This window comes from Schistocerca piceifrons, chromosome 1 (genome assembly GCF_021461385.2).
Source record: "Schistocerca piceifrons isolate TAMUIC-IGC-003096 chromosome 1, iqSchPice1.1, whole genome shotgun sequence".
In the NCBI taxonomy this organism is placed as follows: Eukaryota; Metazoa; Arthropoda; class Insecta; order Orthoptera; family Acrididae; genus Schistocerca; species Schistocerca piceifrons.
In genome coordinates, this window is record NC_060138.1 from 815,473,919 (window position 1) to 815,488,436 (window position 14,518).

The following is a 14,518-nucleotide window of genomic DNA, read 5'->3' on the forward strand; positions in this document are numbered from 1 at the left end:
TAAATACAATCGAAAGAAGACTTGCTTACAAAATAACTCAATCCAGACAGAGAAAAGATTTCAGAGGAAAGAATAATATAGAAGTTGGCTCCTTACGTTCGCTAGCCTGCACCGTGCAGTATCGGAACGGGTCTCCAGTGTATCCTGGCCGGCAAGTGCACGATGGCAGGTGATTGACAACCTGGCAGTCTGCGTTCGGGCCACATGTGCCAGGGCACGGGTCTTGGCACTTGTTACGGATACATGCCTTGTTGGGAGCACAGTCAGTGTTTACCACACATTCTGGCCGGCAGCCTTCGTATGGGTTGCCCACATACTCTGGTAGACAAGTGCAAGATCCGGCGCCATTCTGTTCCCTACACACTGCATTCGAACCACATGGCGACGGAGAGCAGGGCGTCGGTCTTTCCTGCGGCGCGGCCACAGCTGAAATCCACATGTTACATTTACTGTCGGTTACATTTACTCTCTGCACAAACGTGCATTTACAACCACACAAATGGAAAAGAAGTTAAATAGGACTCAATTCTTACGCTGCACAAAGCACTGAGAGAATGGGTCTCCAGTGTATCCAACTGCACACACACATGTAGGCGTGTGGCTGACCACTCGGCACTCTGCATTCGACCCACAAGCTCCTGGACAGGGGTCTTTGCACTTCTGCCCGATACAGGCCAGATGGCTGGCACACTCGCTGTTGCTGATGCACTCGGGCCGGCAGTTTGGAGGCGAGCCCTTGAATTCTGGCAGGCATGAACATGATGGGCTGTCTCCAGCTACCTTGCACTGAGCATTTGGACCACATGGTGAAGGCTGGCAAGGGTTCACTGGCTCGCTGACCACAGGGTTCTCAGCTACATGAGGGCAAAACGAATATGTGAGAACATTAACGCGGCACATCGACATAAAATTTACAAGGTACCAACTATGACATCAGTACAAAGCAAAACTTTCGTCAATCTGGTGCTTACGTATGGGCAGACATCTGGAGAACGGATCGCCGGTGTAACGAGGTGGACAGCTACAAATTGGGTTGTGATTGACCACCTCACAACGCGCTCCAATTCCACACGTTCCTGGGCAGGGATTCCTACATTTCTGGTTACTACATGCTTCGTTCTGGCTGCAATCGGAGCTCACGACGCACTCTGGTCTGCACGCCGGAGGACTTCCCAAGTATCCAGGCACACAAGAGCACACTGCCTGGCCATTAATCTCCCGACATTGGCTATTTGGTCCACATGGAGATGGCCGACATGGTAGTGTAACTGCAGGAGCTGCATAGGAACAAGAGAGCCCTCTGTCAGTCAGATGCATTAGTTAGAAGACATACACAGTACACAGAAGAACTTGAATCGTAGGAGGATGTTCTCTCTCCTCGAGTAACTATTTTATGGAAATAGACCCAGACACTATTCGGACGAGTCACTGGCAAACTTGACTTAGTCCTCAAATTTACGTCGTCAAGAACGAAGGACTCACCCTTATCCTATTCCACATCTCATATTACATGCTAAACGTGAGCGACAAGGTATTGTTAACAGATAACGGAAAGTGGTTCCTCTCCACTACTAGAAACACAAAACAAAAACAGAAAAGCGCTCGACTGTTGGATAGGACTTCTGAATCACCATTTGTTAAGAGTCAAGACCATGGTGACCCCAGAAAGTACTACTTCAAAGGCACTAAATTGGAAGATGGGCGATTACGTACGTGGTACTGGTCGGCACTGGATGAAAGCGTTTCCAGAGGTGCCTTCCGGACAGGTGCAGATGGGGATGTGATTAACTACATCGCACCGAGCATCCTGTCCACAAGTCCCTGGGCAGGGGTCAGCGCACTTGTTCCTGATGCAAGCTTTCGTCCTGTCACAGTCAGTACTCAACACACACTCTGGCCGGCAACCAGTGTATGGGTCTCCTTGATATTCCGGAAGGCAAGTACAACTGCCATCTCGGCATTCGGCGTTAGGCCCACAAGGCGATGGATTGCATGGGTCTGATTCCACAGGTTCTGAAACTGTAGGAATACCGAGAACACAGTCAGTACCACTGTAAGTTCCAATCTGTTGTTGCTAAGCCGCTATATTTATCACATGGCACAATGGCTCTATAAATTACAGATAGCTTACTTGGTGGCTTCGGGAAGCAGTTACTAAACGGGTCTCCAGTGTATCCCTCAGGGCATGTGCAAACTGGGGTGTGATTGATCACACTGCACTGTGCGCCAATGCCACACGACCCTGGACATGGGTCACGACACTTCTCCCTGATACAAGCCCTGTTGCTGGGGCACTCCGAGTTGATGGAGCACTCGGGCCGACAGTTTGGTGGAGCGCCAATGTAGTTTGCCAGGCACGAGCATGAAGGACTGCCACCTGTATCGCGACACTCAGAATATGGCCCACACGGCGATGGGATGCAAGGATTCACAACCACTGGGGCACTCGGCCTCTGAGGTGGAGCTAAAATGAGAAAGGAAACAACGTTCTAGGTCATTCCTGCGCTGTCACCAAGGCTATATTGCAACACACACACCAGAAAAACCTAATGCTCCAGAATCTTACGTGGAATTGGATGGCATCTGGCGAAGGGGTCTCCGGTATATCCTTGTTTGCAGCTGCATATTGGGCTGTGGTTGATCACCTGGCAGCGAGTATTGAGGCCACACGGCCCAGGGCAAGGGTCCACACACTTCTGGTTCACACAGGCTCGATTCTGCGGGCATTCAGAGCTAACCACACACTCCGGTCTGCATCCTGGTGGACTGCCAATGTACGACGGTAGGCACGAGCACACAGCCTGCCCATTCACTTGGCGGCATTGGCTGTTTGGACCACATGGCGATGGGTTGCATGGATCTCCCGGTTCAGCTACCACAGCTGTGCAATACAAGAGCTCGTCAGTCATATAAATACAATCGAAAGAAGACTTGCTTACAAAATAACTCAATCCAGACAGAGAAAAGATTTCAGAGGAAAGAATAATATAGAAGTTGGCTCCTTACGTTCGCTAGCCTGCACCGTGCAGTATCGGAACGGGTCTCCAGTGTATCCTGGCCGGCAAGTGCACGATGGCAGGTGATTGACAACCTGGCAGTCTGCGTTCGGGCCACATGTGCCAGGGCACGGGTCTTGGCACTTGTTACGGATACATGCCTTGTTGGGAGCACAGTCAGTGTTTACCACACATTCTGGCCGGCAGCCTTCGTATGGGTTGCCCACATACTCTGGTAGACAAGTGCAAGATCCGGCGCCATTCTGTTCCCTACACACTGCATTCGAACCACATGGCGACGGAGAGCAGGGCGTCGGTCTTTCCTGCGGCGCGGCCACAGCTGAAATCCACATGTTACATTTACTGTCGGTTACATTTACTCTCTGCACAAACGTGCATTTACAACCACACAAATGGAAAAGAAGTTAAATAGGACTCAATTCTTACGCTGCACAAAGCACTGAGAGAATGGGTCTCCAGTGTATCCAACTGCACACACACATGTAGGCGTGTGGCTGACCACTCGGCACTCTGCATTCGACCCACAAGCTCCTGGACAGGGGTCTTTGCACTTCTGCCCGATACAGGCCAGATGGCTGGCACACTCGCTGTTGCTGATGCACTCGGGCCGGCAGTTTGGAGGCGAGCCCTTGAATTCTGGCAGGCATGAACATGATGGGCTGTCTCCAGCTACCTTGCACTGAGCATTTGGACCACATGGTGAAGGCTGGCAAGGGTTCACTGGCTCGCTGACCACAGGGTTCTCAGCTACATGAGGGCAAAACGAATATGTGAGAACATTAACGCGGCACATCGACATAAAATTTACAAGGTACCAACTATGACATCAGTACAAAGCAAAACTTTTGTCAATCTGGTGCTTACGTATGGGCAGACATCTGGAGAACGGATCGCCGGTGTAACGAGGTGGACAGCTACAAATTGGGTTGTGATTGACCACCTCACAACGCGCTCCAATTCCACACGTTCCTGGGCAGGGATTCCTACATTTCTGGTTACTACATGCTTCGTTCTGGCTGCAATCGGAGCTCACGACGCACTCTGGTCTGCACGCCGGAGGACTTCCCAAGTATCCAGGCACACAAGAGCACACTGCCTGGCCATTAATCTCCCGACATTGGCTATTTGGTCCACATGGAGATGGCCGACATGGTAGTGTAACTGCAGGAGCTGCATAGGAACAAGAGAGCCCTCTGTCAGTCAGATGCATTAGTTAGAAGACATACACAGTACACAGAAGAACTTGAATCGTAGGAGGATGTTCTCTCTCCTCGAGTAACTATTTTATGGAAATAGACCCAGACACTATTCGGACGAGTCACTGGCAAACTTGACTTAGTCCTCAAATTTACGTCGTCAAGAACGAAGGACTCACCCTTATCCTATTCCACATCTCATATTACATGCTAAACGTGAGCGACAAGGTATTGTTAACAGATAACAGAAAGTGGTTCCTCTCCACTACTAGAAACACAAAACAAAAACAGAAAAGCGCTCGACTGTTGGATAGGGCTTCTGAATCACCATTTGTTAAGAGTCAAGACCATGGTGACCCCAGAAAGTACTACTTCAAAGGCACTAAATTGGAAGATGGGCGATTACGTACGTGGTACTGGTCGGCACTGGATGAAAGCGTTTCCAGAGGTGCCTTCCGGACAGGTGCAGATGGGGATGTGATTAACTACATCGCACCGAGCATCCTGTCCACAAGTCCCTGGGCAGGGGTCAGCGCACTTGTTCCTGATGCAAGCTTTCGTCCTGTCACAGTCAGTACTCAACACACACTCTGGCCGGCAACCAGTGTATGGGTCTCCTTGATATTCCGGAAGGCAAGTACAACTGCCATCTCGGCATTCGGCGTTAGGCCCACAAGGCGATGGATTGCATGGGTCTGATTCCACAGGTTCTGAAACTGTAGGAATACCGAGAACACAGTCAGTACCACTGTAAGTTCCAATCTGTTGTTGCTAAGCCGCTATATTTATCACATGGCACAATGGCTCTATAAATTACAGATAGCTTACTTGGTGGCTTCGGGAAGCAGTTACTAAACGGGTCTCCAGTGTATCCCTCAGGGCATGTGCAAACTGGGGTGTGATTGATCACACTGCACTGTGCGCCAATGCCACACGACCCTGGACATGGGTCACGACACTTCTCCCTGATACAAGCCCTGTTGCTGGGGCACTCCGAGTTGATGGAGCACTCGGGCCGACAGTTTGGTGGAGCGCCAATGTAGTTTGCCAGGCACGAGCATGAAGGACTGCCACCTGTATCGCGACACTCAGAATATGGCCCACACGGCGATGGGATGCAAGGATTCACAACCACTGGGGCACTCGGCCTCTGAGGTGGAGCTAAAATGAGAAAGGAAACAACGTTCTAGGTCATTCCTGCGCTGTCACCAAGGCTATATTGCAACACACACACCAGAAAAACCTAATGCTCCAGAATCTTACGTGGAATTGGATGGCATCTGGCGAAGGGGTCTCCGGTATATCCTTGTTTGCAGCTGCATATTGGGCTGTGGTTGATCACCTGGCAGCGAGTATTGAGGCCACACGGCCCAGGGCAAGGGTCCACACACTTCTGGTTCACACAGGCTCGGTTCTGCGGGCATTCGGAGCTCACCACACACTCTGGTCTACAGCCTGGTGGACTGCCAATGTACGACGGTTGGCATGAGCACACAGCCTGCCCATTCACTTGGCGACATTGGCTGTTAGGACCACATGGCGATGGGCTGCACGGATCTCCTGGTTCAGCTACCACAGCTGCGCAATAGAAGGGCCAGTCAGCCATACAAATACAACCGAAAGAACACATGGTTACCAAATAACTCACTCCACAGAGATAAAGTATTTCAGCAGAGAAATTGGTCCTTACGTTCGCTAGCCTGCACTGTGCAGTATCGGAACGGGTCTCCAGTGTATCCCGGCCGGCATGTGCACGATGGCAGGTGATTAACCACCTGGCAGTCTGCATTCGGGCCACACGTGCCGGGGCATGGGTCTTGGCACTTGTTACGAATACATGCCCTGTTGGGAGCACAGTCAGTGTTCACCACGCACTCTGGCCGACAGCCTTCGTACGGATTGCCCACATACTCTGGTAGACAAGTGCAAGATCCAGCGCCATTCTGTTCCCTACACACTGCATTCGAACCACACGGCGACGGAGAGCAGGGCGTTGGCCTCTCCTGGGGCACGGCTACAGCTGAAAGCCACAAGTCACAATTATCCTCTGCACGAACTTGCATCCACAATCGCACAAATACAAGAGAAATGACTCAGGAGTTCATTCTTACGTTGTACAAAGCACTGAGAGAACGGGTCTCCAGTGTATCCGACCACACAGACACACGTAGGCGTGTGGCTGACCACTCGGCACTCAGCATTTGATCCACAAGCTCCAGGACAGGGGTCTTTGCACTTCTGCCCCATACAGGCCAGATGGCTGGCACACTCGCTGTTGCTGACGCACTCAGGCCGACAGTTTGGTGGCGAGCCTTTGAATTCTGGCAGGCACGAGCAAGAGGGGCTGTCTCCAGCTACCTTGCACTGAGCATTTGGACCACAAGGTGACGGCTGGCAAGGGTTCACTGGCTTGCTCACCGGCGAATCAGCTGCATGAGGGAAAAACCAATGTGTGAGAAGAACAAAGTAGTAGCTTACATTGTTTTCTGATATGACAGGAAGAAATGTTTCATCAGTATGGTTCTTACGTATGGGCTGGCATCTGGTGAACGGGTCTCCCGTGTGGCGCGGTGGACAGCTACAGATAGGGTTGTGATTCACCACCTGACACTTAGCCCCAATTCCACACGTTCCTGGGCAAGGATTTCTACATTTCTGGTTGCTGCAGGCTTCATTCTGGCTGCAATCGGAACTCACAACGCACTCTGGCCTGCACGCCGGTGGGCTTCCAAGGTAGCCCGGCACACATGAACATACAGCCTGGCCGTTAATCTCCCGACATTGGCTGTTGGGACCGCATGGAGACGGGTTGCATGGCTGTGTTGCCACGGGAGCTGTGTAAAAAGACAATTGAAATTACTCCATTTACTCTGTCCAGTTTATCATTATTCTACTGAATGCGAAGATAGCGAACTACATTACATTTGTTGTGTATTTTCGTGTTATCAGCGAATTGTTCAATGCTCTTACGGACGATGTTGGCGTAATAAAAGTATACTCTTAAGAGAAATAAAAGTAGTATAGGGGTGCGTATTCAAGTACAGAGATATCTACACAGGCAGAATACGTCCTTGCGGATGGCAACACCTACATGAGATAATAAACGTTTGGCGTAGTTGTCAGATCGATTACTGGTCCTCCAATGGCAAGTTGTCTAGATGTAAGTGAGATTGAACGTCGTGGTATAGTTGGCTTATTAGGAATGGGACACAGCATCTCCGAGATAGCAACGAAGTGGGGATTATCCCGTACGACCATTTCACGTGTGTATCGTGATTACCAAGAATGCGGTAAAACATGAAATCTTCGACTTCGCTGCGGCCGGAGAAAGATCCTGTAAGAAGGGGACTAACGACGACTGAAAGGAATCGTTCATCGTGACAGAAGTGCAACGCTTCCGCAAATTGCTGGAGATTTCAATGTTGGCCATCAATCAGTGTCAGCATGCGAACCTTTCAAAGAAAAATCATCGATATGGGCTTTGCAAGCCGAAGGCTCGCCCGTGTGCCCTGGATGACTGCACTACACTACTTTCCCAACGCCTCGCCTAAGACCGTAAACACCGACATTGGACTGTTGATGACAGGAAACATGTAGCCTAGTCGGACGAGTCTCGTTTCAAGTTGTATTGACCGGATGGTCGTGTAGGGGTAGGGAGATAACCTTACGAGTCCATGGACCCTGCATGTCACGAGGAGATTATTCAAGCTGGTGAAGGCTCTGCAACCGGCCGTTGCGGTCGAGCGGTTGTAGGCGCTTCAGTCCGCACCCGCGCTGCTGCTACGGTGGCAGGTTCGAATCCTGCCTCGGGCATGGATGTGTGTGATGTCCTTAGGTTAGTTAGGTTTAAGTAGTTCTATGTCTAGTGGACTGATGACATCAGATGTTAAGTCCCATAGTGCTTAGAGCCATTTGAACCATTTTGGAGGTTCTGCAATGGTGTGGAGCGTGAGCAATTGGAGTGATATGGGATAATTGATACGTCTCGATACGACTCTGATAGGTGACATGTACGTAAGTATACCGTCTGAACACATGAACCATTTCATGTCCATTGTGCATTCCGACGAACTTGTACAGTTACAGTAGGACAATGCGACACCCCACAGGTACAGATTAGCTGCAGAGTTGCTCCAGGAACACTCTTATGAGATTAAAAACATCCGCTGGCCACCAAACTCCCCAGACAGGAGTGCTGGGATGCATTGCAACGTGCTGTTCGTAACAGATCTCCACCCTCTAAGACACCTACCGATTTATAGACAGCCCTGCAGAATTCATGGTGTCTATTTCCACCAGCCCTGATTCATACATTAGTCCAGTCCATGCCACGTCGTGTTGCGGCAATTGTGCATATTCGCGGGGGCCCTACACCATATTACGCTGGTGTACCAGGTTATTTGGCTCTTCAGTGTATGTTAAACGTAGAGGATCGATAGGAAATAAGCGATGGTGGATGTACCTTGCCGTGTAGCACAGCATCCGGAGTGTGGGAGACAATCAGTAACTTCTTGTGACACTCTGACGACGAGGAAGCTCTAACCACGCATAGCATGCAAGGCAGCTAACTTGCAAACTGTGTTGGCCTTAAGCTCAATGATGTAATCTAAAGTCCGCTTGTGTTTCAAATATCTTATGTAATATGAAAAACGTGTATGACCGAGGATATCAAGCACCACATGGGAACTTTCTTGCATAGTACAAGCAAAACACAAGAGTTATTACTTGTGTTGAAATACAGGGACATCTACATCAGTAAATATACACCGTCTCGCATTGAGGTGCTAAGACTCTAAGAAGTTTAGTTACGTCGAATAGCATTGTTGTGTATTTCAACAAATACTATGGGTGTTCGCGTCAGTAATTAAGATAGCGAGGAGAAGGAGTTAATTCTAAATTATAGTTATTTATCTCGTTTAGCAGACCTCTTGCGTGAGCTGGAATGATGCATTCCCAACACTATCCAAGTGATTTTAGCCATCAGCACCACAAGGCGTGGATAAAAGAGTAAACTACACAGTCTGCATTTTTTAAATTTTCATTATTTCCACCTGAATTGTCTTTCATATTCTTAGAAAATAAGTTGTTAAAATAAAATCAAAACCTTTTTGATCTCGTATGAAAATCGGAATCGCTACACTGCAGGCAATTGATGAATTATACTCACTCTCTTCAGCGAACATCACAGCCTAACTTAGTCATTTTCGGCTGAAATTATTCAAACAAATTCACAAAAACTGTTCGAAATATAAATGATAAGATGTCAAACTTGATTAGCTTCAAATCAATTCTAACCACCCAACATAAATTCGAAAAAATCAATGTCAAAAAGCCTCATAATGTGTTTTCCATTCTTAAGGTGATATCTAACTTAATGCAGGTAAACCCACACATTTTTAATAGGGGTTGGAAAGGAACACATAGACCTGATGGAACAGGACAAGGAATAGTTCTTGTACAACTGAAAGTGCAACGACCGTCTGACTGAATGTATTACGTCCAAATGTAGGGAAAACAAACTTGCCTGTCCAACCACCTACCGACATCATGAGGAAAGACAAGTTTGATCTGGCAGGCCCTGAATTGTATAAGCCATGTTAGTTGCCTATGTTTCACCACCACTGCATATTTGTACCACAGAGCGTTTTATTGAAATAATGCAATAAGGCAAAGAAAACGGTGGGGCTACCATACACCTATGAGCCACTGTCCGTTTGGGATGCTTGACTACTGATTTAGCTCTGCAGCTCCACCGCTTTGATGTTGAAATGGAGCAGGAAAAAGCTGTGTGCGCAAAAAGCAGTGGAGCGTGGCTATACACGCCGGTTTCTCGGAACTCACAGTTCAGTTGGCGAAGAGAGGGACGATCATCCATCTGCTGAGCATTAGAGACACAATAAAGCATAGAAGGAAGAATTTTCCTTGTATAAAGGTAAAACACGTTAGTCCTTTGGAAGTAACATATTGCGTAGTGAGGTAACATTCCAAAGACAACAGTGGTGATGATAACGATCACCATGACAAGGCGAGGCATAGCCGCTGAACGTTCCCAACCATATGAAAGACAGCCGCCGAAAACCCCACAGTTTGGAAAGGTCTTCTTTATGAGCAAACCAACAGTGAATAAGAGAAATGAGAGCGTGACAGGTACATTTATATTTATTGTGAGAGAATTTCCATACGCGAATGTCCAGACCGTTCCTCCCAACCCCCACAACAGATGCTGACGGAGTAGATCACTATATATCTGGTACATACGTGGAATAGGCCGGCACTGAATGAAGGCATTTCCAGAGGTGCCTTCTGGACAGGTACAGATGGGGATATGGTTGACTACGTCGCATCGAGCACCCTGTCCACAAGTTCCTGGGCAGGGGTCAGCACACTTGTTCCTGATGCAAGCTTTCGTCCTGTCACAATCAGTACTCAACACGCACTCTGGCCGGCAACCAGTGTATGGGTCTCCTTGGTATTCTGGAAGACAAGTACAACTGCCATCTCGGCATTCGGCGTTAGGCCCGCAAGGCGAAGGATTGCACGGGTCCGATTCCACAGGTTCTGCAACTGTAAGCAATTTGAAGAACGAAGTGAGTTTGACGTGAACACAATCTGGAGTTTCTACTTCCACATGAAATTAATTTGAAATCATACTTGGCGTAGCTTAAGCTTTCTTACTTGTCGGTTTTGGGAAGCAGTTGGTGAATGGATCTCCTGTGTACCCCTCAGGGCATGTGCACACTGGAGTGTGGTTGATCACACTGCACTGTGCGCCAATGCCACACGACCCAGGACATGGGTCACGACACTTCTCCCGGATACAAGCCCTGTTGCTGGGGCACTCCGAGTTGATGGAGCACTCGGGACGGCAGTTTGGTGGAGCGCCAATGTAATTTGCCAGGCATGAGCATGAAGGATTGCCACCTGTATCACGACATTCAGAATACGGCCCACATGGTGATGGGATGCAAGGATTCACAACTACTGGGGCACTCGGCCTCTGAGGTGGAGCTAAAAAGAGAAAAGAAACAACGTTCTAGGTCAGTCCTGCGCTGTCACCAAGGCTATATTGCATCACACACACTAGAAAAACCTAAGGCTCCAGAAGCTTACGTGGAATTGGATGGCATCTGGCGAAGGGGTCTCCGGTATATCCTTGTTTGCAACTGCATATTGGGCTGTGGTTGATCACCTGGCAGCGAGTATTGAGGCCACACGGCCCAGGGCAAGGGTCCACACACTTCTGGTTCACACAGGCTCGGTTCTGCGGGCATTCGGAGCTCACCACACACTCTGGTCTACAGCCTGGTGGACTGCCAATGTACGACGGTAGGCATGAGCACACAGCCTGCCCATTCACTTGGCGACATTGGCTGTTAGGACCACATGGCGATGGGCTGCACGGATCTCCTGGTTCAGCTACCACAGCTGCGCAATAGAAGGGCCAGTCAGCCATACAAATACAACCGAAAGAACACATGGTTACCAAATAACTCACTCCACAGAGATAAAGTATTTCAGCAGAGAAATTGGTCCTTACGTTCGCTAGCCTGCACTGTGCAGTATCGGAACGGGTCTCCAGTGTATCCCGGCCGGCATGTGCACGATGGCAGGTGATTGACCACCTGGCAGTCTGCATTCGGGCCACACGTGCCGGGGCATGGGTCTTGGCACTTGTTACGAATACATGCCCTGTTGGGAGCACAGTCAGTGTTCACCACGCACTCTGGCCGACAGCCTTCGTACGGATTGCCCACATACTCTGGTAGACAAGTGCAAGATCCAGCGCCATTCTGTTCCCTACACACTGCATTCGAACCACACGGCGACGGAGAGCAGGGCGTTGGCCTCTCCTGGGGCACGGCTACAGCTGAAAGCCACAAGTCACAATTATCCTCTGCACGAACTTGCATCCACAATCGCACAAATACAAGAGAAATGACTCAGGAGTTCATTCTTACGTTGTACAAAGCACTGAGAGAACGGGTCTCCAGTGTATCCGACCACACAGACACACGTAGGCGTGTGGCTGACCACTCGGCACTCAGCATTTGATCCACAAGCTCCAGGACAGGGGTCTTTGCACTTCTGCCCCATACAGGCCAGATGGCTGGCACACTCGCTGTTGCTGACGCACTCAGGCCGACAGTTTGGTGGCGAGCCTTTGAATTCTGGCAGGCACGAGCAAGAGGGGCTGTCTCCAGCTACCTTGCACTGAGCATTTGGACCACAAGGTGACGGCTGGCAAGGGTTCACTGGCTTGCTCACCGGCGAATCAGCTGCATGAGGGAAAAACCAATGTGTGAGAAGAACAAAGTAGTAGCTTACATTGTTTTCTGATATGACAGGAAGAAATGTTTCATCAGTATGGTTCTTACGTATGGGCAGGCATCTGGTGAACGGGTCTCCCGTGTGGCGCGGTGGACAGCTACAGATAGGGTTGTGATTCACCACCTGACACTTAGCCCCAATTCCACACGTTCCTGGGCAAGGATTTCTACATTTCTGGTTGCTGCAGGCTTCATTCTGGCTGCAATCGGAACTCACAACGCACTCTGGCCTGCACGCCGGTGGGCTTCCAAGGTAGCCCGGCACACATGAACATACAGCCTGGCCGTTAATCTCCCGACATTGGCTGTTGGGACCGCATGGAGACGGGTTGCATGGCTGTGTTGCCACGGGAGCTGTGTAAAAAGACAAAAGGGGTTACTCCATTTTGTCTGTCCAAGCTATTACTATTCTACTCAACGCGAAGGTAGTGTATTACATTACATTTATTGTCTATTTTCGAGTTATCAACGTATTGTTCTATACTCTTACAAACGATATTGGCGTGGTCAAGATATATGGTAAGCGTAGAGGATCGATACGAAGTAAGCGGTGCTGGATGTACCTTGCTGTGTAGCACAGCATCCGGAGAGCGCGAGACAATCAGTAACTTCTTGTGACACTCTGACGAAGAATCTCTAACCACGCATTGCATGTCATGCGTTAAGAACAATGGTGTAATCTAAGGTCCGCTTGTGTTTAAAATCTCTTACGTAATCTGGGGAATGCGTTTGACAGCAGATATCAAGAGCCACATGGGCAGTTCCCTCATAGAACCAGCAAAACCCGAGAGTTACTCTTTGTGTTGTATTACTGGGACATCTACATCAGTAAATACAGATTGTCTCACCTTGACCTGCTGAGATTCTGCCAAGTTTAGTTACGTCGATTAGCATTCTTGTGTGTTCCAGTAAATACTATCGGTGTTCGCTTCAATAATTAAGATGGCGAGGTGAAGGAATTAATTCTGAATTATAGTTATTTATCTCGTTTAGCTGACCTCTTGCATGAACTGGAATGATGCATTCCCCACACTATCCAAGTGTTTTTAGCCTTTAGCAACCACAAGGCACGGAGAAAAGTTAAAACTAATCAGTCTACACGGACACTAACAAAACAGTGTCAGTGGCCGGTCTTCACTCTACCGGATGGTCATGTTCTTGAAAACCCATGTACTGGTATTTACCACGGTATCAAGACCGATCTTAATACGAACAGTATACACATGAAAATCTCGTTTAATAGATCTGCTGTTGAAGAATCGCCGCCAGAAGATGATTGAACTTGCATCGAGAATGTTGTCTCTCAGCTAGCGCAGTAACTGTAGCCTCTAGCACACTACAAATACATGTGAGCATTGAGAAAATTGTCAGGAAATATGTTCTCAAGCGAACTGAAGAGTACAGCTTGTTTTGCAAAGTGTTGATGCCTGATGCCTAGAGCTACTAGGATGTCACTTGTCATTTGAGAATTCGATAGGATTGAAGAGGAACTTGACATTCCGCAATGACTTGATAGGCAAAGTGTTGAACACTAAAAACTAGGACAAAGGAGAGAGAGGAAACTCGCTGCTCTTATACGCTCAGACTGACAAGAATGTGGACCAGTCTTAAATATCACGGACGGGCCATCTCTCGGTAAGATTTGCTGCCTGTTGTATTGCATAGCACTGTGTTACTTCAGTCACGGCTTTGATATCAAGAGAACAGTTGCCTGAGATGCTCAAGAATGAAATCAATCAAGGCAAATCCGCAACAGCTCGCCGTACCATTACGAAATACAGACAGTGGCTCCCACGAAAGCGTCGACAGCAGTTCTTCTAGCCGCAATTTGAATTTTCTGTCGAAGCAGATATGTGTGTAGCAACCAAAGAATTCGCGAGGAGGAGAGGCAAGAGAAGAACGGTACCAGTGTGCGCGACAGTCAAGGATGACAGACTCCCTTTTTCGTCAGAACGACATATTCTGCAGCTTCCACAGC

The 14,518-nt window shown here is 48.8% G+C and overlaps 1 protein-coding gene across 1 annotated transcript in view; it reads right to left on the reverse strand.

The window, feature by feature from the left end:
- Positions 1-14,518, reverse strand: part of LOC124775374 — a 607,101-nt gene that overhangs the window by 109,463 nt on the left and 483,120 nt on the right. Inside the window, exons 137-157 of the mRNA XM_047250212.1 lie at positions 12,589-12,894; positions 12,172-12,489; positions 11,751-12,080; positions 11,324-11,638; positions 10,889-11,221; positions 10,472-10,777; positions 6,742-7,047; positions 6,325-6,642; positions 5,904-6,233; positions 5,477-5,791; positions 5,042-5,374; positions 4,624-4,929; positions 3,882-4,187; positions 3,444-3,764; positions 3,007-3,336; positions 2,567-2,881; positions 2,132-2,464; positions 1,714-2,019; positions 972-1,277; positions 534-854; positions 97-426 (exon numbers count right to left, since the gene is read on the reverse strand). Of these exons, the coding sequence (XP_047106168.1) occupies positions 97-426; positions 534-854; positions 972-1,277; positions 1,714-2,019; positions 2,132-2,464; positions 2,567-2,881; positions 3,007-3,336; positions 3,444-3,764; positions 3,882-4,187; positions 4,624-4,929; positions 5,042-5,374; positions 5,477-5,791; positions 5,904-6,233; positions 6,325-6,642; positions 6,742-7,047; positions 10,472-10,777; positions 10,889-11,221; positions 11,324-11,638; positions 11,751-12,080; positions 12,172-12,489; positions 12,589-12,894 (6,684 nt within the window). The remainder of the gene's footprint in view (positions 1-96; positions 427-533; positions 855-971; positions 1,278-1,713; positions 2,020-2,131; positions 2,465-2,566; positions 2,882-3,006; positions 3,337-3,443; positions 3,765-3,881; positions 4,188-4,623; positions 4,930-5,041; positions 5,375-5,476; positions 5,792-5,903; positions 6,234-6,324; positions 6,643-6,741; positions 7,048-10,471; positions 10,778-10,888; positions 11,222-11,323; positions 11,639-11,750; positions 12,081-12,171; positions 12,490-12,588; positions 12,895-14,518) is intronic.